The sequence below is a fragment of the Tachysurus vachellii genome, chromosome 24, assembly GCF_030014155.1.
Source record: "Tachysurus vachellii isolate PV-2020 chromosome 24, HZAU_Pvac_v1, whole genome shotgun sequence".
In the NCBI taxonomy this organism is placed as follows: Eukaryota; Metazoa; Chordata; class Actinopteri; order Siluriformes; family Bagridae; genus Tachysurus; species Tachysurus vachellii.
The window spans coordinates 4418883-4442654 of NC_083483.1; the positions used below are offsets into that span (position 1 = coordinate 4418883).

At 36.8% G+C, this 23772-nt stretch overlaps 1 protein-coding gene across 1 annotated transcript; it reads left to right on the forward strand.

Moving 5' to 3' along the window:
* Positions 1-14293: 14293 nt before the first annotated feature.
* On the forward strand, positions 14294-20203 carry atp1b1b (ATPase Na+/K+ transporting subunit beta 1b). The gene is made up of 6 exons (XM_060860254.1): positions 14294-14617; positions 15920-16048; positions 17368-17523; positions 18011-18195; positions 18352-18435; positions 18863-20203. Exons 1-6 carry the CDS (start codon positions 14524-14526, stop codon positions 19121-19123), a joined length of 909 nt encoding a protein of 302 aa, XP_060716237.1. The 5' UTR covers positions 14294-14523; the 3' UTR covers positions 19124-20203.
* The last annotated feature ends 3569 nt before the right edge of the window (positions 20204-23772 follow it).

Here is a 23772-nt window from a genome sequence, read left to right on the forward strand (position 1 = left end):
GTTTTCCTGTAAAAAACTAATGGGTAACTAGCATGGATTAGCTGCGGTCGTTAACCAAGGACTAAAACAAACCAACGGAACAAGAAATATAATTTCCTAACATTCAATATCATAAAACACATTCTCACTTGTGAAATGTAATCCCTTCCTGTCTGGTTTTTAGATTTCTTTCGTTTGAACAACCAAATACAGCACAGAAGTCCGGCATCGTCCATGCATTTGAGGTAAAGGAGCACCGTACAAAGATGGCGGCGGTTTTGACACATTTTTAGGACCCCAATGTGACATCTAGTGTATAGATACCTATGTATCGTAGTAATGTAAAGAGGCAGCTACAACCGCGTTTTCCCTCAAAATCAGCTTTAATCCGCGGTGGACAAAATACATATAAACCTAAATATGAATATGCGGCCAACTTTACTTAAGTAAATCGTTGTTGTCACACACTAAACTGAAAAGACAGTTTGACCTAAGCTAATTCATCGATTCTAAAGTTAATAGACGTTTAGCTAGCTAGTGTCTTCAAAATAGACTTTGTTTTGTTTACAGTGGCAGCTGAATGATATTAATTGCCATCGAACATGTTTAGTGTCGTCCGAATTTAAAGTTTACACTGGGTTTATGAATACTTACATACACACACACACATACATACATACCTACAAACATACCTACATACATACATACATACATACATACATACATACATACCTACAACCATACCTACATACATACATACATACCTACATACATACATACATACATACATACCTACATACATACATACATACATACATACATACCTACATACATACCTACATACATACATACATACATACATACATACATACATACATACATGGAAAGGAGGAGAGAGACTGCTATACATTCCTTAATAGTATATCTTGGAGAATAGGAGGAAGATCTCTTTAAAGAGCACTTGGTATGTAAATCAGACACTTACACTCAAATACATTGTACTTTGTATTACTCATTTTTAAATATGACTTAAAACACTGACATTGATTTTGATCTACTTAGGATGATGAGGTGCCACAAATTTTGACCCAGCCAGCGCCAGTATTATTATTGAGGGATCTGAAGTTCTGCAAGACCTGAATGTATACAGAGCCTGTGACCTGCTAATGGGGCTGATATACTGTATGCTCTCAACATCAGCTACCCAAAGGAACTAAAAAATACTTTTGAGGTGTTTCAGAGAATAATTCTTGAGCTGGATGGTCTGAAAGCTAGCCCCAAGGTAATGTATTTAAACAATAAACTGTTGTCTTCCTGAAATGTTTCATGTAAAAGTTTTGTTGTGCATACATGTACAGCAGCTTTAATTTTGACAATTTTTTACATGAAGGGTTACAGTGTTGTATTTGTTTGAGACTTTATGGGTGCTGTAGTTTATGTGATGAAGGTAAAATTTTATACTTTGCAATAATGTATATATAAAAAAGGAAGAAAACCTTTAGTTTCAGCTAGGTGGACCCAATAATCTGGCAATTGTGTCTGCTGTTGGAATTCATTTTTCACGTTCCCTGTGATTTATTATTATTATTTTATTTAATTTTTTTCTGATATGTACCTACCAGGTTACTAAGAAAAATACTTGATTCTTTACTTGAAAAATACTTTAGTCCTGGATAATTATCTTTTTGTCAAAGCATTGTTAAAACCTTTTTGTATATAAGTTACATTAGTTTTTATAATAAACTAGTTTCATCATAAAACTGGAATTGTTGTGTTATTTCTCCTGACTGAAGTGAAATAAGTTGCTTATACTCAAAAGAATTAAGGTAACAATTTGCATGGTCATATCTATGTAGAAGTGGGGCATGGTGGCTTAGTGGTTAGCACGTTTGCCTCACACCTCCAGGGTCGGGGTTCGATTCCCGCCTCCACCTTGTGTGTGTGGAGTTTGCATGTTCTCCCCGTGCCTTGGGGGTTTCCTCCGGGTACTCCGGTTTCCTCCCCCGGTCCAAAGACATGCATGGTAGGTTGATTGGCATCTCTGGAAAATTGTCCCTAGTGTGTGATTGCGTGAGTGAATGAGTGCGTGTGCCCTGTGATGGGTTGGCACTCCGTCCAGGGTGTATCCTGCCTTGATGCCCGATGACGCCTGAGACGCCTGAGGCACAGGCTCCCCGTGACCCGAGGTAGTTCGGATAAGCGGTAGAAGATGAGTGAATGAATGAATATGTAGAATGGAATTAAAATAAAGAAGTTAGAATAGCTTAAATTACGTAATGTGACCACTTAATATCAGCAAAACTTTATTAAAATTAAGTTGTTTCAACTTAACTAAGCTCTTAGAGGTTAAGTCCAATCATGTTGGTTGTACTAAACAAATTGGATTGGTCTAACTATAAAAGGTTCATGATATCTACTTAATAATGACTGAGTTGAAGCTACTTAAAAAGATGCATGCAAATTGTTACCTTAATTTTTTTAATTTGAGCCAGCGTTTTATTTTTTAGAGTGTGGTTGTGTTACAAATTCACATTCATTTGAGCTGATATAGCATAGAGATAAATTTGTTTACAAGCAAAACCCCACTATAGCTAATTAGAAAGATTGGGAATGAAAAACATCTGTATGCTCCATTATTTCATTAAGCCAAAGTAGTTAAAGAGAAAACATACCGCCAACATGGCAGAGAGTTCAGTAAAGAGCAGTGGCTGTCCAAGAAGAAGAGAAGACGAAGCATGATCAGCTGTGGCACCATGTGGTCAGAGAAGATGTTGGAGAAGAGGCTTACCTGGTTCACAGCTGTGCTGGTACATGACACCATTGAGAACTGTACCATAATTAACATTTACTAGCATAGCAGCTCAGCAAATAAAGCTCCACCCACTTCTGAGTAGCTCACTTAAAGGTTCATAAAGTGTGTACAAAATTGATAAAACAAATTAAATAAATTCATTTCATCCTAATCAAATTCACAGTCCCTTTTCGAAGCAAAATGATTGATAGCTGTCAATTAAGTGAGTTACAATTCTGTCAAGTGTGGTTACGTCAGTGATGCTGCAGGCTGGCCAGCAGACTGCAGGACCTGACAATGACCACAAAAACAGCCAGACTAGTAAAAGACAAAAACAATACTATTTTCATCACGTGTGGGAATAATTTTTCATGAATGTAAATGAAAAGGATATTTGTCTCATTTGCGGTAAAAGATGCAATGTCGAGCAGCACCTCACCAATGTCCACAGCACTTAGTTAACCTCAAAATGCAATAAGAGGTTTCTCAGAAGGAGAATAAATCCATCAACATATATGGAAGGTGGAAAGAACAAGTCAGGGATACATGTAGCACACTTAGGGATGAGAAAGACCATCTTAAGGAAAGAAAGACTAGAGATGTAAAGAAAAAATGGCTAATGTGCTCCAAGAAAGTAAACACATGTTCAAATATAATCATATGCATGTTCTTTGTAGAAAGCTAGTCCATAAACAAATGTCAGAAGTTTGTCAATAAGCCTTAGAAGGAAAAGAGATTATAGTTCATATTTGAGACACATAGTTCATATTTGATAAGAACCTGTGCTTTGAGTGCATGATTGGTTTGTGCATTAGTTCCCCAGGAACTCTCAGTTGCACTGTTATAGACTGTTGTAGAAATTACATTATTTATATTTACATTATTTACTGTCCAGTGTCACCCAAAAGAGGTTAAGGCTCCCTTCTGAGCCTGGTTCCTGTCAAGGTTCTTCCACATATCATCTTTTTCTCTGCCATCGTCACCTCCGTCATTATTGACTCCAGCCGCTGTCACCAGAGCCCTTGAATCAGGCTTTAGAGATGTCTGGGGAAAAGAGGGTCATGGGTCATATCTCAAGATGACAAAGTTAATGCAATTACTAAATGAAACAATACACCACAATAGAGATTACTTACTGTCCCTTTGGTGGGAGAATAGTGATATGAATTCTGAGCCAAATGAATATCAAATGTAGGTCTATCTTTTCAGCTGCAAATTATGAAACCAAGGGTCTTGGAAGCTAAAATGAAAAAGAGCACAGCCATCAATCACAGTGAGAGAGGCATACAATGTGCATGCAAAAGGTAGATAACACCTCCACCATCCATGTGTTTAAGACGTGGACCTCAGTAATGATGAATGGTCCAGACAATCCAGACTGTGTTGGGAATACAGTGAAGTATAAACAGCAAACGGGTGGGAAATCCTCTCAACTGTCATTTCTGTGTTGAATTGCTAGACTTCCTGACAGCAATGCACAGCTGAATCCAGATCCAGGTTCGCCAATGACACAAGCGTGGTGGGTCTCTTTAGCAAGAACAGCTAACTGCCTGGTCTAAATTTGGACACAACAAAACAGAAGGTTGTCTACTTACTAAAATTTGCTCCTGAAAACCTAGGAAAGGTCCAGAGAATTGACCTCCATCATTTTTAGCTTCCTAACAGTTCATCTGTGCCTTCAAATCTGCTCTAAGTATCTGTAAATCTCACATTATTTTTTGGAGCACCATCTTGACATTCAGCAGTTTAGCAGTTTAGTTTAGCATAACCTCATGTAAGATACATCACCATGTCACATTGAGATAAGGTCAGAGCATATTACTGAATTGTACATTGCTAATTTACACACCCTCTGCAATGTTACTCTTACTAACTGCATCAGCACCTTTGTGTAAAACTTGCCAGCTAATGTCACATGCCTTAAGATGGAGTCCCCTATAACCAGAGGCATTTCATTACTTTCTTCCTTCAACTAATATGCACTTATCACAAATAAGAGAATTTTATAGATTTTAGGGCACATTTCCAACAGACACCTATTATGTCTTTCTTCTTCTCTGCCACTGTAGGAAACAAACCACATAGTTGACCTTCCAGTTAAAAACCTGGGAAAGCTTTCTGACTGATTGGCTTAGATGAGGCTTTTATCCCTATAAGCTATTTATTTGGGCTACAAAATATTGATTCAAAATGCATATTGTGATGATGGAGCCCACACCACTGCCTCCTGGAGGCAATCCAATGCACCTTGCATATCACCAGAGTCCTGAAAGGAGCAGCTAAAGTGCATTAAAGTCAGAGACCAATCAGAACTCCTCACCATCCATGAGAAACAGGGAGAGTGTGATGGGGCACCGTGTCTTTAGAGGTAATTCATTCATTTGGCAAATAAACTCACATGCTTCTGTCCTTTCTTCCCAGAGACTCTGGAGATAAACGATGATGACTTTCTGGGCTCTACCTTGTCTCAGCTTCTCAACACCTGGGTCTACACACTCCCAGAGCACACTGCTCTCACCTTTTCCCTTAAACCCTTTTATTTAATAAAGGAAATCTTTTTCACTACTCCCTACAGAGTACATAGTGCCCTTCACTTGGGCAAACGGGTAACGATAAGGTTATAAGGTTAAACTACAGTTACAGGAATTGTGATAAGAGTAGACTGAGTATCTATAGATGTAGTCATGTCCTGGTTTGTTTATAGAAAGATGCCAGGAATACATGTGCTTTTTAAAAATAAACTGGTGATGTATTCTCTGGGCAGACACTTTCTCCTTTTTGCTATCCTCATGGGAATGCACTGTACACTTGCCTGTGATCCTTGCTTTTGTGGTGTTCTGTTTGATTCAGTTACAGTGCTTACAGTACTGCCGTGTGCATTAATGGTCACTATCCAGATACTAACATCCATCTTACAGATCATGTTAATGTAACGTATAAAGAAGAGCTTACACATGCTAACATGCATGTTTCACTAGCCATATGCATTATAGTAAGGTTAACTACAATGACAAATTTATTATAATGTAAAGGGCATTATTTATTATAATAAATAGAGATACATCTTATTCATCCACCTATTACTTATACTGTCCTGCCTACAGTATATGTGAGTTTCTATTGCTTATCAGTTACAGTATACAGGGTATGAGCCCAAGCTGTATAACTGCCTTATCTCTTATATGGTCATGTCATATTACTCTGTGTGATACATGTTGGTTCAAGTTTATACATAACACATATACTGAATGTGTGCTAATGACAATTACAGATTGTTTTGTAGGTTTGTTTTATTTTAGAAGGTAATGTTCATTTTTGTGCAGTGGCTGGCAATATTTCCCCAGCAACACAAACATCTTATGTCTCAAGGTCAAACTGTAGTAATGCTACAGCAGCACTTTCATTTTAGTAGACACACACACACACACACACACACACACACACACACACACAAACACACATACACACACACAAACACGCATCCACACAAACACACAAACACACACAAACACACACTCAAACATACATACACACACACAAACACACATACACACAAACACACACATACACACTCACACACACACACGTGCACACACACACAAACACAAACACACAATCACACGCACACATGTGCACACACACACAAACACACACACAAACATACACATACACACAAACACACAGACACACATACACACACATACACACACATGCGCACACACACGTGCACACACACACAAACTTACACACACAAACACACATACACACAAACACACACACATACACGCACACACATGTGCACACACACAAACACACATACACACAAACACACACACACAAACACACAGACACAAACACATACACACACATACACACAAACACAGACACGCACACAAACACACACACACACGTGCACACACTTGCACTCACACACATGCACACACACACATACTCACGCACACACACAGATACATACATACACACACAAAAACAAACACACGTACAGACACACAGACAAGCACACACACTTAGACACACTGTTTCCAGAGAGAGCTGATCACGTGTCTGCCTGTGATGATAAATGAGTTAAGCATTTTGCCCTGATGTGTGAGAGCTTTTAAGTCATGTAGCAAATTCTAAAAATCGTGAGCTCTGTGATATCATCATGACTGCTCAGCACTATAAATAGTGTTGGGGCTGAATATAATAGAATATATTTTATATTACTACATTACTAACATTATCTTCTTACAGTGAAAAATAATAAAAAGCATCTTCAGATGAGCATATGGTTGAGTATTTATACTGAGGGGCAATAAATATTCAAACACTTTATTTATTTTATTTGTTACATATTTATTATACTTACAGTGCCAACATCCATGTCATGTTTACACAACTTATGTCTTTTAACTTACTCTACATATTCTGTACTACACATGTATGTAAAAAAATTTATAAAAAGATGTTTTCTTTTTAAATAAGAAATTATTAATTAATTAAATGAGATTAATTATTATTATATAGCTATTTTGCTAAAGCTGTTGATGGCAGTTACAGCTTTGAGATGTCTATGGTAAAATGTTATGAGGTTTTCACAGCATTGTGGATTCATTTCGGTTAATTTTCACCTCTTGGCAACTTTCACCTCATCTTCTATTCCCTGAGCTTATGAGGTTCCCCCTGATTGAATTGTAAAATCTGCCATAACATTTTAATACAACTCAGATCAGGAAACTGGAAATTTTGAAGTATAGCAGCATGATTGGGGTAACTTTCTTGTTGATCCTCTCCAAGCGTCCCATCAACCATTAACCTTCTCACCAGATTAGGCTAATAAGATAAAAAAATTTAATCTAATAAATTCCAGCACATCATCAGTGAAACATGAATTTTTTTATATATTTAAATATTCTCTAATTGTCTGTCTGTTCCAAAGAGTTAAGATGTGTCTAAATGCTTTAAGACGCACATGTTTTGTTTAGCAGAGATTGTTTTTGTGGTTTGTAGCAACAGAGATGATTGTGAAGTTTATTTCTTATTGTTCATTGTGCAACTTTTGTCTCTGATGCTTTCAGGTCATCCTGCAAGTTTTTTCAATGTCGGTTTGGTTTCTCTTACCATCACTCACCACTAATATAAGAACATGTGAAATATTGCATGGTGCTTACTGTAGGACAAAGTGATTGAAATATGACACTCAGTACTGACAAGAAAAGAGAGATTTCTTCAAAAAGGCTACATGTATAGTATAAGTAACGACTCTGTAAGTTCTCTGTATAGCAGAAGCACAAAAAAAAAAAGGAATAAATGTATAAGTTTACATACGTGAATACTGACAACAATATTTGCCTTGGCAGAACCAAAGCATGTTCTGTATCCTGGAATCTAAAAAAAAATAATTAAAGAAAAGACAAAAAGGAACAAAAAATTGGACTGAACTATGGAAGTATTTTCTAGATTATACAGCAGAAGTGATCAGGGAGACAGGGAGAAAGGTGCTGGGTGTGTCATCTGGAAGGAGGAAAGAAGATAAGGAGACTTGGTGGTGGAATGAGGAAGTTCAGGATAGTATCCAGAGGAAGAGATTAGCCAAGAAGAAGTGGGATATGGACAGGACTGAAGAGAATAGGCAGGAATACAAGGAGTTACAGCGCAGAGTGAAGAGGGAGGTGTCTAAGGCCAAGCAGAAGGCATATGATGAGTTGTACACTAGGTTAGACACTAGAGAAGGAGAGAAGGACTTGTACAGGTTAGCTAGACAGAGGGATCGAGATGGGAAGGATGTGCAGCAAGTTAGAATTATTAAGGATAGAGATGGAAGGGTGCTCACAAGTGAGGAGAGTGTACAGAGGAGATGGAAGGAATATTTTGAGGAGCTGATGAATGAGGAAAATCAGAGGGAAAAAAGAGTAGAAGGGGTGAACTTTGTGGAACAGGAAGTAGATAAGATTAGAAAGGATGAAGTCAGGAAGGCTTTGAAGAGGATAAAAAGTGGAAAGGCAGTTGGTCCTGACGACATCCCGGTAGAGGTCTGGAAGTGTCTAGGAGAGGCAGCAGTGGAATTTTTAACTAGTTTGTTCAACAGGGTATTAGAAAGTGAGAGGATGCCTGAGGAATGGAGAAGGAGTGTGTTAGTGCCGATCTTTAAGAATAAGGGTGACGTGCAGAGTTGCAGCAACTATAGGGGGATAAAGTTGATGAGCCATACAATGAAGTTGTGGGAAAGAGTAGTGGAAGCTAGGTTAAGGAAGGTGGTGGAAATTTGTGAGCAGCAGTATGGCTTCATGCCCAGAAAGAGCACAACAGATGCAATTTTTGCTCTGAGAATGTTGATGGAGAAGTATAGGGATGGTCAGAGGGAGTTGCACTGTGTGTTTGTAGACTTAGAGAAAGCGTATGACAGGGTGCCAAGAGAAGAGCTGTGGTACTGTATGAGGAAGTCAGGAGTAGCAGAGAAGTATGTCAGAGTGGTGCAGGACATGTATGAGAGGAGCAGGACAGTGGTGAGGTGTGCTGTAGGTCAGACAGAGGAGTTCACAGTGGAGGTGGGACTGCATCAGGGATCGGCTCTGAGCCCCTTCCTGTTTGCTATAGTGATGGACCAGTTGTCAGAGGAGGTCAGACAGGAGTCTCCTTGGACGATGATGTTTGCAGATGACATTGTGATCTGTAGTGAGAGCAGGGAGCAGGTGGAGGAAAACCTGGAGAGGTGGAGGTTTGCGCTGGAGAGAAGAGGAATGAAAGTCAGTCGTAGTAAGACTGAGTACATGTGTGTGAATGAAAGGGAGGGAAGTGGAACAGTAAGGTTACAGGGTGAAGAGGTGAAGAAGGTACAGGAGTTTAAGTACTTGGGGTCAACAGTCCAGAGTAATGGAGAGAGTGGGAAAGAAGTAAAGAAGCGAGTGCAGGCAGGTTGGAGTGGGTGGAGAAAGGTGTCAGGAGTTCTGTGTGATAGGAAAATTTTCTAAACTAAATTGTAAATTGTATTTGAATTTAAATTACTGTTTTTTATTTTTGCTTGAACAACATATATAGTCTTCCAAGTTTGGAAAAAGGAAAACTCAAGGTAGATTTTAAATTGCATTTCCGATGTCTTACAAGTTATAATATAAATAGCAATTATCCCATTTGCAAATTCACTGTGAATGGATCTTGCCAAAATAATAGAATACAAGAGAATTGCAGTTCTATTTTCATTTGCATTTCTGATGCCTTGTGCAGAAACCCATCAGCCAGTGTTGAGTGTGGGAGTATATTATTCTTGTATTTAAAATCGATGTCAGACACAGCTGATGGACAAGAAAGCATATTTGCTAAAGTGCTAATGGAGTTTTTTCTTTTACTGTATTTGAAGTAGTATGGAGACATTTAGAAACTACTGGATAATGCAGCTAGTACTGTTTCTGTGTAATTGTGCTTATAATGTATAATAAGATGTGCTTTCCATTTAGGACATAACTAAGATTAATACAATATAGGGCTTCCCCCTTAATATCTGCTAATGCTATACATAGCATATCATATACATAGCATATCCCTGCTGATATTAGACTTTACAATCAAAGCTGCTCCCAGTGAACCAGTCACCATAATACACATTTATTACTGTTTCACTGCAATAATAAACAATAACAAAGTATTTTAAACATGTGCTTATCTTATCTTATCTTATCTTATCTTATCTTATCTTATCATGCAGCACTTTGATTTATTATTGAGAAACCTTCCCACTGCAGGAAAACCTGAGATGACCTTGATTTTGTGCACACTGGTATTCTTTTAATTTACAAAGTCGACCTTCACCAGCATCCCTCTCATCTGGTCATCCACTGTTAAAAACACTGTTCCAAACACATTCATGGCATTTAAAAAGAGGAGATATACTGTACTGTATGTATCATGTTGGAAGTCTTGTGGAAGTAAAACCTATAATATAAGGTTCATCCCAGTCAGCTAAACTTATATCTCAAATCATACTACAGTGGATTTTTTTATATTCATTCATACTGTATAAACATCTGTCATTGGAGTTTTCCAGACTTGCCAAAAAAGGTGTTAAGATTCCTTCAGGATTACATACAGTGTGTACTTCTTTGATTGATGATTTGTGTTCAAGAATTTGAATATTTTTAGCTCATTTAATTAAATAATTTAATGTAATTTTTCATGTGAAAGGTAACTCTAATTCCAAAAAGCAACTACTTGTCATATGTTAAATATTCTGCTGCTCAGTAGTCTGACATTGAATTAATATGAAATATCCCATAAATTCTATTAGCTATTGGAATTAAAAACAGTCCGCCTTAGTTAAATATAGCTGCACTTACCTACAAAATGTGTTTTTAAATTAGATAGGCTTCATGCCTTCTGGGAAGGACACCTCCATTTATATGCATTTCTGCTTACTCCAGGATACCTAAACATTTTACTGATATAAGGCCAGAAATGTTCATCATCATGTTCAATTTGTGATTGTTTGTTTGACTCAAGTATTTTCCACCCATAATTACAGAATAATATTAGTTAAAGTACTAGTACTTTAGCACTTTAAGATGCTTAATTTTATAAGTTTGGTTCCATTTACAGTATGTGGGCCAGTATACTGACAATCATAAATCACAAAATGACCTATTAATGAGACAAAAAGGGAGAAAATGCCTTTTCGAAGCAAATTTATATAATGTAATACACCTGATAGCTAACTGCTACCTGACATGCTTAAACTAAACAAGCATAACATACTTTTAAACACTATAAAATTATGCAATTGGGGAATGTTAGCTAAATTTAGCCTTTATGTAATTCAGAGAATGATGCAATGATGCAATGATGCCAGTGCCAGGGATAAATATTACCTGAGCTCTTAAGACTCCCATGTCCATCACTTACCCAGATGTAGTTGCTGTGAAAATGGAAGCAGTGACTCAGCAAATTCTGCCATGATGTCAGATATGACTTACGCATGACCCCCACCCCCACCCAACACACACACACACACACACACACACACACACACACACACACACACACACAACTCAGACAACTGAGAACCAGACTGTCAGAAAAAGCAAATTCTGAGCTCACTCACATTATAAAAGTGTATGTAGCCTCGTTCAACCAGGATGTAAATTATTTAATTTTTATTTAATTTTTTTGTTTTTCAGTTGAATTTTGTTGTTTGCAATATCACATTAAAGGCAGGAAAAACTCTGACAAGATGTTTTTTTTTTTTATTTCATTTTTTTTTACAGTGAAGATAGCTGCTGTATTTTAGAGTCCCTTCCAAGTATTGGAACGCTAAGGCCAGTTCTTTTGTTTTTGCTTTAAACTAGAGACACTGTGATTTTAGATCAAACGACAAAAATGAGATGATAGATCAGCATGTCAGCTTTAATTTCCTTATATTTACACCTAGACATGTTAAACAGTTTGAAACATTATGATGGGGTTTGAAGCACCTTATATGAGAAGATGTAACAAAACATACTTATATTTAAGGTCTCTTAAATAAATTAAATTTAAAAATCATATCCCCATATCCCTTGCTTGCAATAACTTCAAACAGCTGACATTAACAAGCTATTGATTTATTCTTTTGTGTTTTTTTAGGCTTGAACTAGTTCCTCTATCTTTAGGATGTGAAATGTATGTTCATGTTATGACAATATACTGCTCAGAAGAGTCATGGAACACTTAAATCACACAAATACAATATTAAAGTTAAAAATCGTCATTATATAACATTATGTAATTTGTTGAGAACAAAATGATGTGAAATGGGCAGTAGAAAGCAAAACCATCAACCCACTGAGGGCTGGATATTTTCAAAGGAAAAATTATGTGATACTCATGCAATGAGATGGCAGCTGGTGTCCTGGGGATTCTCCCAGAACAGCAGTAACAGTACTGTTGGCTAGGACATGATGATATTCCTCTTCATACCATCACTAGCCCACCTCTATCTATCTATCTATCTATCTATCTATCTATCTATCTATCTATCTATCTATCTATCTATCTATCTATCTATCTATCTATCTATCTATCTATCTATCTATCTATCTCATGCAATGAGATGGCAGCTGGTGTCCTGGGGATTCTCAGGACTGTTGAACAGTACTGTTGGCTAGGACATGATGATCTATGCAATCCTCCAAAGATATTCCTCTTCATACCATCACTAGTCCACCTCTAGATAGATAGATAGATAGATAGATAGATAGATAGATAGATAGATAGATAGATAGATAGATAGATAGATAGATTGATTGATTGATTGATTGATTGATTGATTGATCAAATGAATATCTACAAATATTAAAAAAAATGTAAAATTTAAAAATGATAACAAAAAAGTCTCATCCTCAAAAACATGGAAACATTGACAATATGACCCAGACAACAGTGATTTGTGCAAGCCACTGTGCATATTGTGTAGTGAATTATTTCGGCATGAAAACATTAAAATTCAAAAGGCATTTGGAGACAAAAACCTTAAGCCATAAAGGCAAGCTTGATGAGTTTTCAAAAGAAAGAAACAGGATCTGGACAGAAAAATTATTTTAAAAAGGTGTATATTGTTCCGATTTTCTTGTCTACACCTGTCTTATCCTATTGCGAAATTCAAAAGTGAGATTCAATAAAACTTGATTGATGAAGAACTCAAGTGGTCTGGACTGAGCCTTGCATGCATTTGGGATAAACTGAAATGCTGACTGTATGCAAGACCTTCTCACCTTCTCTCAAAAGCTGTTTGAAAATACACAGATGTTCAGAGTGTATGCTGCTTATATAGGCAGAAATTATTTTGGGAGAAATGAGGGATTATCACAGGTTAGAACTCCAGTAATAGTGGCCTCTGGTGGACAGATGTGTTCTGGGCTGTCAGTGTGAAGATGTGAAAGCAAACTTGAATAATAGGATAAGGTGTTGAACAGAATGCAAATAATATGCAGAAAACATTATTATACAAAACAAATTATACAGAATTATTACAAAATTTTAATTAAACAAAAAGTAAAAAAATAAATCTTTATTTATGGTGTGAGAAGTGCTGCAGATTATTCAGTGCACCTAAGTGTAATTAACCATAAAAACCTGACAATAATGTTTTTAGGAAGATGCTTTTTCTATGTAGAGTCATAAAGTCGATTTGTTTGTTTTTGTATTTGACTTCTTTTCATTAATATTTACTACATTATGAGTGTCACTGTTTGAATGCATTTTCATGCAAAAGCTGCAAAAGCATAATTCTAGTTATTATAGTAAAGAAATGAATCTCATCACACACCTATGTCAGCTCATACAATTTGCTCTTTGGTTCTTTGGCTAATTGAGCTGCTAAACTGAACCCCTGATCTCCCTCAACGCAGCAGCATCAGACATCATCATCACGTTGCATGTTGTATGGACGTCATGAGCTATGCGCCGACTACAAGGACAGATCTGCGTCTCCTCTTGCCGACGCAGAACCGTAGTAAAACGCGTCCCTCCCTAACTGAGTCCTCCACGTAAACGTTGCGTAGGTTGATTTTTTTCTTTCTGATTGGCCAGAGACTCTGTGGATGCTCACGGGGAGCTGTAGGCGTGTCTCCGTGCCGTGAAGGATAAAACGCGCGGGGCACCTTGGAGAGACCTGGGTACCGCTCCGTGTGTTTGGGGTGGTGAGCTCCATCCAAGGGCGTTGTGCTGATTCAAGCCAGAAAGGAGCAAGATCACTCACAGCAGTAGGGAGTTAAAGCAAAAACAAAATGCCTGCTCAAAATAAAGATGATGGAGGATGGAAGAAGTTTGTGTGGAATTCTGATACGAGGGAGTTTCTCGGACGCACCGGTGGTAGTTGGGGTAAGATTACATTTAGAAGAATTTCTGCTTACAGATGTTTCAGGATTATGGCATTTGTTTAACGTGTGTTTTTCCTCCCGAGCGTAGACACTGTGTCGGGTTTAATCTCTCTGTCTGCTGTCTGGTCACGAAGCAACCTGTTAGATTTGACTTTGCAGCAAACGCACGACGGACTTCTGTGATGAGCAGCATGTGCAGATTATAAAGTCATGACTTTAAATGAATTAAAAAAAAGTAACAGTCATTTTAATAATTCACCCAAATGTATGTTGACTGTCTTGGCTGTCCGTTTCTCTCCTCAGGGCACAACTAAAGGATTCTATCGCCTTTTTTGTTTCCAGGCTTTATGGTGACAGCGCATGACATTCTGACAGTTAGATGTGTTATTCACAACCAGATGCAATGTGTCTGTGGGCAGAAAGGTCATGAAGATAACTGATCACTTTAATGGAAGACAGTTATCTCACTTTTCAAAAAGTGATCTAGGTGCATTAATTACTTGCAGTATTAATATAGATAAAGTGTTTGATGAAGACATGAAACCATGGCACATGAAATCACAGCTCAGCAAAACGTGATAACAAACATATGACAGTCTACAGTGAAACAGTTCTTTATGTCTGACATAAAATGTGCAAGTTGTTTAATTTGCATGTTATTGCATGCTCCATAAAGAAAAGGGTTAAAAATGCATCAATGTCCAAGGTGACTCAAGGTGATAGGCCTTCTCTTTGGGGTGCTGGGATTGAAACTGCTCATCTAATGTTTCACCAGCGGTCATCCGACATCTGCTAGAGCCAACTATAACAGCTCATTGATTACTTTGTGCTGTCTGCTGTCAGACTGGCGACAATTACAGAAAAATACACAGTGGATGAAATCATGAAGCTGTCATCATGTCTGAATCACTCCAGTGATGACAGTGAATGATGATAATTACTTAAGAACACGAGTTTGATTGTGATTGGAGCTCGGTCACATGCCCCATTATAAATGGATGTGCACATTTAAGCCACCAGGTTATAGTTAGTTTTTTCTTTGTCTTTTTTTTTTCCTCTCAACATTTCTAATTGTTTTTCAGTTGAATTGTAATGCTTGTTTTCTGACTTTAAAAGTTGAAAATGATATGAGACTTTTTTACAGTGAGTGCTGTAAATTTTAATGATCCTGTGAATGACTTTTAAATAAATACAAATAAGAATTTTGTAGATTTTTTAGAAGTCTGTAGTAAGACTGTATTATACAGTAATACAGGCGGGGCTGATGAACAGTTCTTACAAACTGTTGTCTGTCTCCTGGCAGGAAAAATCCTGCTGTTCTATTTTATCTTTTATGGCTTCCTGGCTGGAATCTTCATTGGCACCATCCAGGCACTTCTTCTCACCCTGAGCAACTACAAACCCACCTGGCAGGACAGAATTACTCCTCCAGGTAAACGTTCTCTTGTTACAGGTCTTCTATCACCTTTAGAAGGAGCCTTTAACACATGTATAATTAGGACATATGAGTTTAATCAAATCCACACTCCAATCTCTGAAAAAAATAGATTCCTCAGTCAGGACAGGTTATAGGGGTTTTAATATATAACATGTTTCCCCTATGTACATTCATGAGCTAATATATTTGCAAAATAGTGTACTAGAATTTTAGCCTCATGGTTAGTAGCAGTCAGGAGCTGGAAGTCTGGTGGTCTGGTGTATGGGTTCACTTTGGCTACTCGGTCAGTTACATTGCTGAATTCTCCAGATATGTGAATTATGCATAGTGCAAATAACAAACATTCAGTCATGTGGATGTTCATATTCAGTATCGGAGAATGCAGGCTGGATTTGTGAAGGCAGTCATTTAATATTATTTGTATAAAAGAATATGAAAAATCAAGAAAGCGAGCCAACACAAACCTGAATATTCTATTAAAAAAATTATTCATTTAGAAGATGAAATGCTGGTCTATCTGCATATTATATAAGCTGTTAACAGATAACTCTGCTAGTTTCAGTTAGTTACAGTTTCAGCACATTGGCAAGTTAAAACCATTTAAAAATAGCAGTAGTGCTTAGTGCCTATGGTCACGTCAGTACAATGCACATCTTACATTAACGGCACTTGGCAGATGCTCTTATCCAGAGCAACTTACATTTTTACAACTTACACTTTAAGGGCCTTGCTCAGGGGCCCAGCAGAGGCAGTTTGGTGGACCTTGGATTTGAACACCCAACCTTTCCATCAGTAGTCCAACACCTTTACCACTAGGCCTAACACTAGGCTACCCTTAGCCTAGGCTTACTAGGCTATCTTATTTTCACATTTGTGTTTTTATATCATTTATCATATATCATATCATTGTTTTTATATCATGCTTTTTTATCATTTATTACTTTATTTTTAGCATTTAGTAGCCATTTCATGTTTCCAGTTTAGAACACTACAGTGAATCTGCAGTACACCACTCAGAGAACACAGCAGACTCTGGGTAAGAGTCACGACATAAGCTGGCTTCTCCAGAGAGAAAAAAAAAAAGAGGATGGATACCTTGAATAACTTAAATGTTTATGAGACAACAGGGTCAGGTGTATGATGTTAGTAATTATACTTCTAGCTCCCAAAATCCCAACTCCCAGTGCAGACCCTCACTAAACCACAACCTGATTTTGTTTATGCTTCATCAAACTTAGACTCTGAGACAATAAAGTAACATTATTTTTAGGAATGTCTAAGATTTTGTTAATTCTGATGTTATTGGTGTGCAGGACTTACTCATTGCCCTCGGTCAGAGAAATCAGAGATTTATTTCAGTTTGGATGACCCAACTACATATATTAAATCCATAAAGTCCTTACAAGAGTTCCTGAAGGCTTACAATGAGGAACCCCAGCGTGACTTACTGAAATTTGAGGACTGTGGAGGTATAGTAGCATATAATATCTATATATAAGTGGCCTCATGTATTTGTACTTCATGTTTTATCTTTATAACCTTTTAGCCTGAAAGAAATTTCATAAATTGCAGATGGAGGTAAAATGAGTACAACATAAGGTGCAAAGAGCACCACTACTATTGACTGAAATCACATAAAGTGACTGAATAATTGTCATCATAAACTACTATTATATCATTATTGTAACCCCCTAACATTAACTCTTAACCAAAAATGAAATTATATATTCAGTATTTGCTTTTAAGCGGTGACTATATCTAGGGAGAGTTATATCTATTGTGTAGATCATATAAATCAAAGGCAAACCGGATTTCGGAGGACAGACATATCGGAACACTGAACACTTTGCCTAGAATGATGCATCACAGACATGATACAGTGCCAGATTAGTTCCAGGGTCGATGTGTTTGTGGCTTTTTGTGTCTCTTGTCATCCTTTTATCCTTTTCCACTTAGTGGAACCAGACACCTATAAGAACCGGGGAGATCTGGATAGTGAAGTAGGTATTAGGAAGGCATGCCGATTCCCAAGGAATACTCTTGGGCCTTGCTCAGGCACTGAAGATCCGTATTTTGGCTTCAAAGATGGAACACCTTGTCTGATTGTCAAACTCAATAGAATTGTGAATTTTAAACCAAAGGTAGGTTTGCTGGATTTCCATAATGTTACAAACATTTTGGTTTATAAAATTGTGAAAACAAACTGTAGATATTCTAAAGACAGCTATCCTTAGATACGACATACTGCACTTCACTACACTTAAAGTCACATTAATCTTACTTGTGATTGTTTCTAGCCCCTACAGTCCAATGAGAGTATCCCAGAGGAGGTCAAGGTCAAAGCCCAACCTAATTTGATACCTATCCACTGCGCAACTAGGGTAGGTAAAATCCCTTCATTGTAATCACAGCACTGTCAACAAACCTCTAATCATCATGATATATAATTTTCAAGGTCAGAATATTTAAGATTTTTTGGAAATCACTTTAATTTATATTTGATATTTGATGATGATACGTGAATTTTTATCCAACAAGATAACATCTTGTATCATTGCACTGATTGAAATATATAAAAATAAAAAGCCAGGAATACCAGAAAGCAAAATTGTCTTTGTTCATCACAGTCAATCAAAGCCATTGTCATATGTAATGTCATGTATGCAGAAGACGGTAGTTAGCAATTTTCCTTTTAGCAGCTGACCGGTTATAGGGGAGGTGAGTACTGTAGCTATAGTAGTGGATGGGATTTGGCAAATAAGGAAACTGGATAAAAATGTTATCTTGTAATCTCTCAAACATATATAGAAAAAAGAAGAAGAATATTTGATTGGGCGAGTGGACTACTTTGGCATTGGTGAAGGCTTCCCTCTCCAGTATTATCCTTACTACGGCAAGCTCCTACACCCACAATACCTACAGCCTTTGGTGGCCATTCAGTTCAACAACGTAACCTATAACCAAGAGATCCGTATCGAGTGCAAAGTGTATGGTGAGAACATAATGTACAGTGACAAGGATCGCTTCCAGGGGCGTTTTGAAGTTAAACTAAGGATAAACAAATTTTGATCTCCATTATGAGCCTAGCACCATTAATCTTAATCTCTCCCAGTTGTAAAGCAAAGTAAGAACTTGTGACTTGAGATATGCAGACAACAGAAACAATGTCCCTGCTGGTCTTCCACAGTGTTCAATAAACAAATGTCTCCTGCCAGAAAGTGACCTAGGATACTTTAACAGAGACTTGAAAAGTTCCAAAAATTAGTATATAATGAACCATAATGTGGGACCTAATGTTATCTGCTTCAATGCAAGATTTTCTGCTTCTGTATAGAGTTAGAATGCAAATGCTTGAAGTACTAGCCATAGCATATTAGACTATTCAAATAAAAGTCTATTCTAAAACTAGACAATATTTAAAAAAAGGGGACGTTTAGTCCACCCTGAATGTAGTCAAGCTGGTTTATCCCTCTATTCTTGTATTGCCACCTCATGTGGCTTTCTTTCATTATTACAGTGCATGATATTTGCATAGGTAGGTTGTTTCAAACAGCTAAATCTGGTCAAGCTTTGTTAACTGTGCAATTACCAACTGTTTGCTTTTGCTATTTTAAAGCTTTTAATAAATACAATTTAAGTTTCTATTTTCATTGAAATTACAGTGGATAGAAATAATGATTTTTCATCAGTGAATGTATGTAAATATTGCCTTTAAATGTAATACTCTTTATTCTGTGCTGGAAGTACTGAGGATATTTTTGTTCTTCCTGTTTTCCTGCAAAACAAGGTCTTAGGAGTGTGTGTAAGGAGATGCAGTTCTGTATTTGCACATTATTATTATTATTATTATTTATTTATATTTTTTTTGTTGCAAGAAATATGTGTAATAATACAGTTTATTAATACCATATACAAATATCATAATCATTGCAATGACTTATCTGTAAAATGTTTTGTAGATGTGTGTAGTCAATGTCTACCATCAAACATTCGTCACTCCCTTTAATTCTTATGCTGAAATTTCCCAAAAGCACAGCATAAAGATAATTTTAGATTGTAGAGAAAGTGTCTATAAAAGTTCAGATGATGTGCACTTTGCTTTGGGGAATAAGCAAATTCCCTGGATGGAAATAACCAAGAAAAAATAAAAGGAGAAACAAACAACCTGTTTATGAATATGTGTAATTTTTTTATTCTGCTGACTGTATTCTGAGAACATCTTATTTATTTTCTTCATTATCTCATTGTGTTGCTTTGGGTACAGTATGTCTTCAAACTGGTACTGGCATTTGGTTTAAATTCTTTTATGTAGACATTGTATATTAATTAGTGCCATAAAATTGACAAGACATATAGAGATGGACCTTTTGAAATAACTGCCTGTAGCCTAGAAGCAGCTGGTGACCATAGATGTTGTTCTGCCCATTTGGATTTGGACATTAACAGCAAAATAGCTTCAAACCAAATCAACATTTGCCTTATAGTGAATTGTCAGAGTAACCCTGTAATAGGCAGCTGAGATATAGGCAGTCACCAAAATATACTCATCAGCATACAGTCTTGCAGATTAGCATCAGGTTAGAAGTAACTAGGGTTTTATCTTTCTATGGCATTATATGCTCCATAAACTCATTACAGTGTGTAATTAATGCCTAACAGTTCTGCGATTTGTGTGAAAAGAGAGATTCATACTGTAGGAGTAAGGTTGCAAGACTAGAGATGGCAATACTACCATGTGGTTGGTAAACTGGGGGGAAAAAAATATTGCCTCTTAACTGGGTTCAAAAATATATGTCCAAATGTAAGGTTAAGAAAGTCTCAATAGGTCACGCACCTAGCCTGAGATTGAAAGAATCCAGTGCAGGTTTGAGATGAGTTAATGAGGTAATTTCACCTCTAGTAATAAGGAAATAAGTGAATTGTGATTTAGCAGAAGCAAATCATTTTATTAATAATCCCCAGGTCCTCCAAATTTGGTGCATAGATTTTAAATAAAGCAAGGCCATAATCTCACACTAGCCAAAGGACCAGATATAATTAAAAAAAACACACACACAAGAGATTGTTGGTGAAAGCTTCAGTATGCTTATTGGGCCCAAACATCTGGTTTGTTACTGACTTCTCAAAAATGTTAAATGATTTTTTTCTCTCTTTAAGACCCCTACTGGATGTCAACATCTGTAGTTCCCTGTCCCATCAGTTCCGAACGAGAGACAAGCAAAGAAACCTTACAGGTTATACATTCAGTATCATTTCTGGTTTAAGAAAAGTCAAAAACATACAGCTTTCTGCCATAGAGTTTACAGAAGCTGATACTGCTATTGTGATTCCTTCACCCCTGTCAGTGACTGTAGGCTTTCAGGTTTCTTCTCACATCTCTCATAATGTTTCCATCATCAGCTTTCGCAGACCAGTTTGGTGTCTGATGCTCAGTACAACATGCTTTCTTGGCATCCCATCCATGTATTTATCAATGTACTACAGTATGTGTATCTACCAGATCTAGCCCAATAAAGTCCACTAAATATTACATCACTATGTACAATGTGACTTACCTGACTTTACAAAGAATTAGGCCAACCTCATTGAAGAGAAAGAATTATCTCTCTCATTAGAACACATTCACAATTTTCACAATAAACCAACCAATTACCATCAGAGGGCACTAGTTGTACATATACTGTATAGTTTACTACAGCAAGTACAGCAACAACCATAAACTGTTGATATATTGTTCAGTAATTAGCTGATAGTCTGTTTGATAACAGTATACAAATAACAGTATAAAAAGTGCACATTTTAAAAATGAAGTATTGCTGATTTTTAGAGAATGATATTGAGCTCTGCCAATATTTATTTCTTACAATATTTTTAAAGGTACTGGATTTGCAGGTCCAAAAATCAAATCAAATTGCTTGTAAAAAGTAATAATTAAAATGGAAGCCTTTTATTTTTGTCACATACACATTACAGAATTGTGAAATACAGTATTTTGGTTCAATTCAATTGGATTTGTATAGCACTTTTAATAATGGATATTGTGTCAAAGTAGCTTTACAGAACATAAGAAATACAGTACAAAAGGTTTCAGGTAAACATTATACAAAAGATTAATTTTAGACTTAAACATGTTTGTATTTACCCCCAATAAACAAGCCTGAGGTGACTGAGGTGACTGTAGTGAGGAAAACCTCCATTAGATGGAAGAGGAAGAAACCTTGAGAGGAACCAGACACAAAAGGAAACCTCATCCTCATTTGGGTGACACTGGAGGGTGTGATTATAAACTGTTATAAACACCAGAGAGTGTTATTATGAATAATGTCCTTATAATGTCCCCATATACTGTCTGATAGTTGTATAATTATTAGGAGGTTGTTGTCCTCAAAGTCCACATGTAGTTGGTCTCTTCTTACTGAGAAATCTTCATGAAGCGGAACACCACTGGAGCTGATCAACTCTAGATGCCTTCAGGATGGGTAGAAAAAAGAGACGTAAATGTAGAAGAATTAGCATAGCTGCTGTTATTGATATTAACCATCACTAGATAATAATGTGCATGTAATCTACTACAGTACTGGAGATCTACTGGAGCACAAGGTTATAGGATGTATTATCTGTATGTCTGACTAAAGAGATATGTCTTTAATCTACATTTAATCTGGGAAAATGTGTCTGAGCCCCGAAGAATGTCAGGAAGGCTATTCCAAATTTGGGAGCTAAATACAAAAAAGCTCTACCACCTTTAGTAGGCTGATATTCTGGGACATACTGACATGTAATGACATGTGACTCTGTCCAAGTTAAACAACATGGGACCTCAGAGGCACCAGAGGAACCAATCAGTTTAACAAGTCAAGGGACACAAGCAATTACCTCCACACATTAGTGTGGAAATTATTGCTGACTTTTCAACAGGGTCTATAAACAAGCCGTGCAAACTTGTACAACAGGTTAAGCTCATAGTAAGTACAGTCCAAATTACTGACCAACATACTGACCAAATTATTAGCACTCATTTAAATACATTTTTAGACAAAAACAGAAAACTAAGCTAAATCAGCAAATGGTTTCTGTATAGTTGGTATTTGCTTTGAATAAAACTTCATATTATATCTGGATTAACAAATCTAAAAAATACTTAGATTTGCAAAAGCCTAGACTTTGTTTATCTACTTTGGTTGTACAGCCCTAGATGCTAGAAATGGCCATATTGTTTTCCCCTTTTTTCCTAATAAACATTTTTTGTAATAAGCAGTTGCCTCAAGATGAAAATGTACAGTATGAATGTAATACATCACCATTGTGTAAGGTTGTTGGTTGAGGCACAGCCACGCTTAACTCCATCATAGTGCACTATATGTAAGGATGAAAGCAACTTCACCTCACACTAGGCAGCAGAGCACAGCAGCAAGGGAGTTCATATACAATAGTATGGACTACAACAGGAAGTTAGTGTGATGCAAAACCACATGCATTAACAACTGGCGACTGCAGTGTAAAGGGAAAAACATTGGAACAACCTATTTTAACTACTTTTCTACTCTACTTTTAACTGTACTAGACTGATTTTTCCTCAGCTTGGTAAGTTTTCATGCAGCCTTGTGTGTGTGTTTGATATATTCATGTCATATAATGTATTAATATACATTTAATTTAAAACATTTAGCTCACACTGAGTTTGTAATGCTTTCACTGGTACACCATTTGCATTAAGA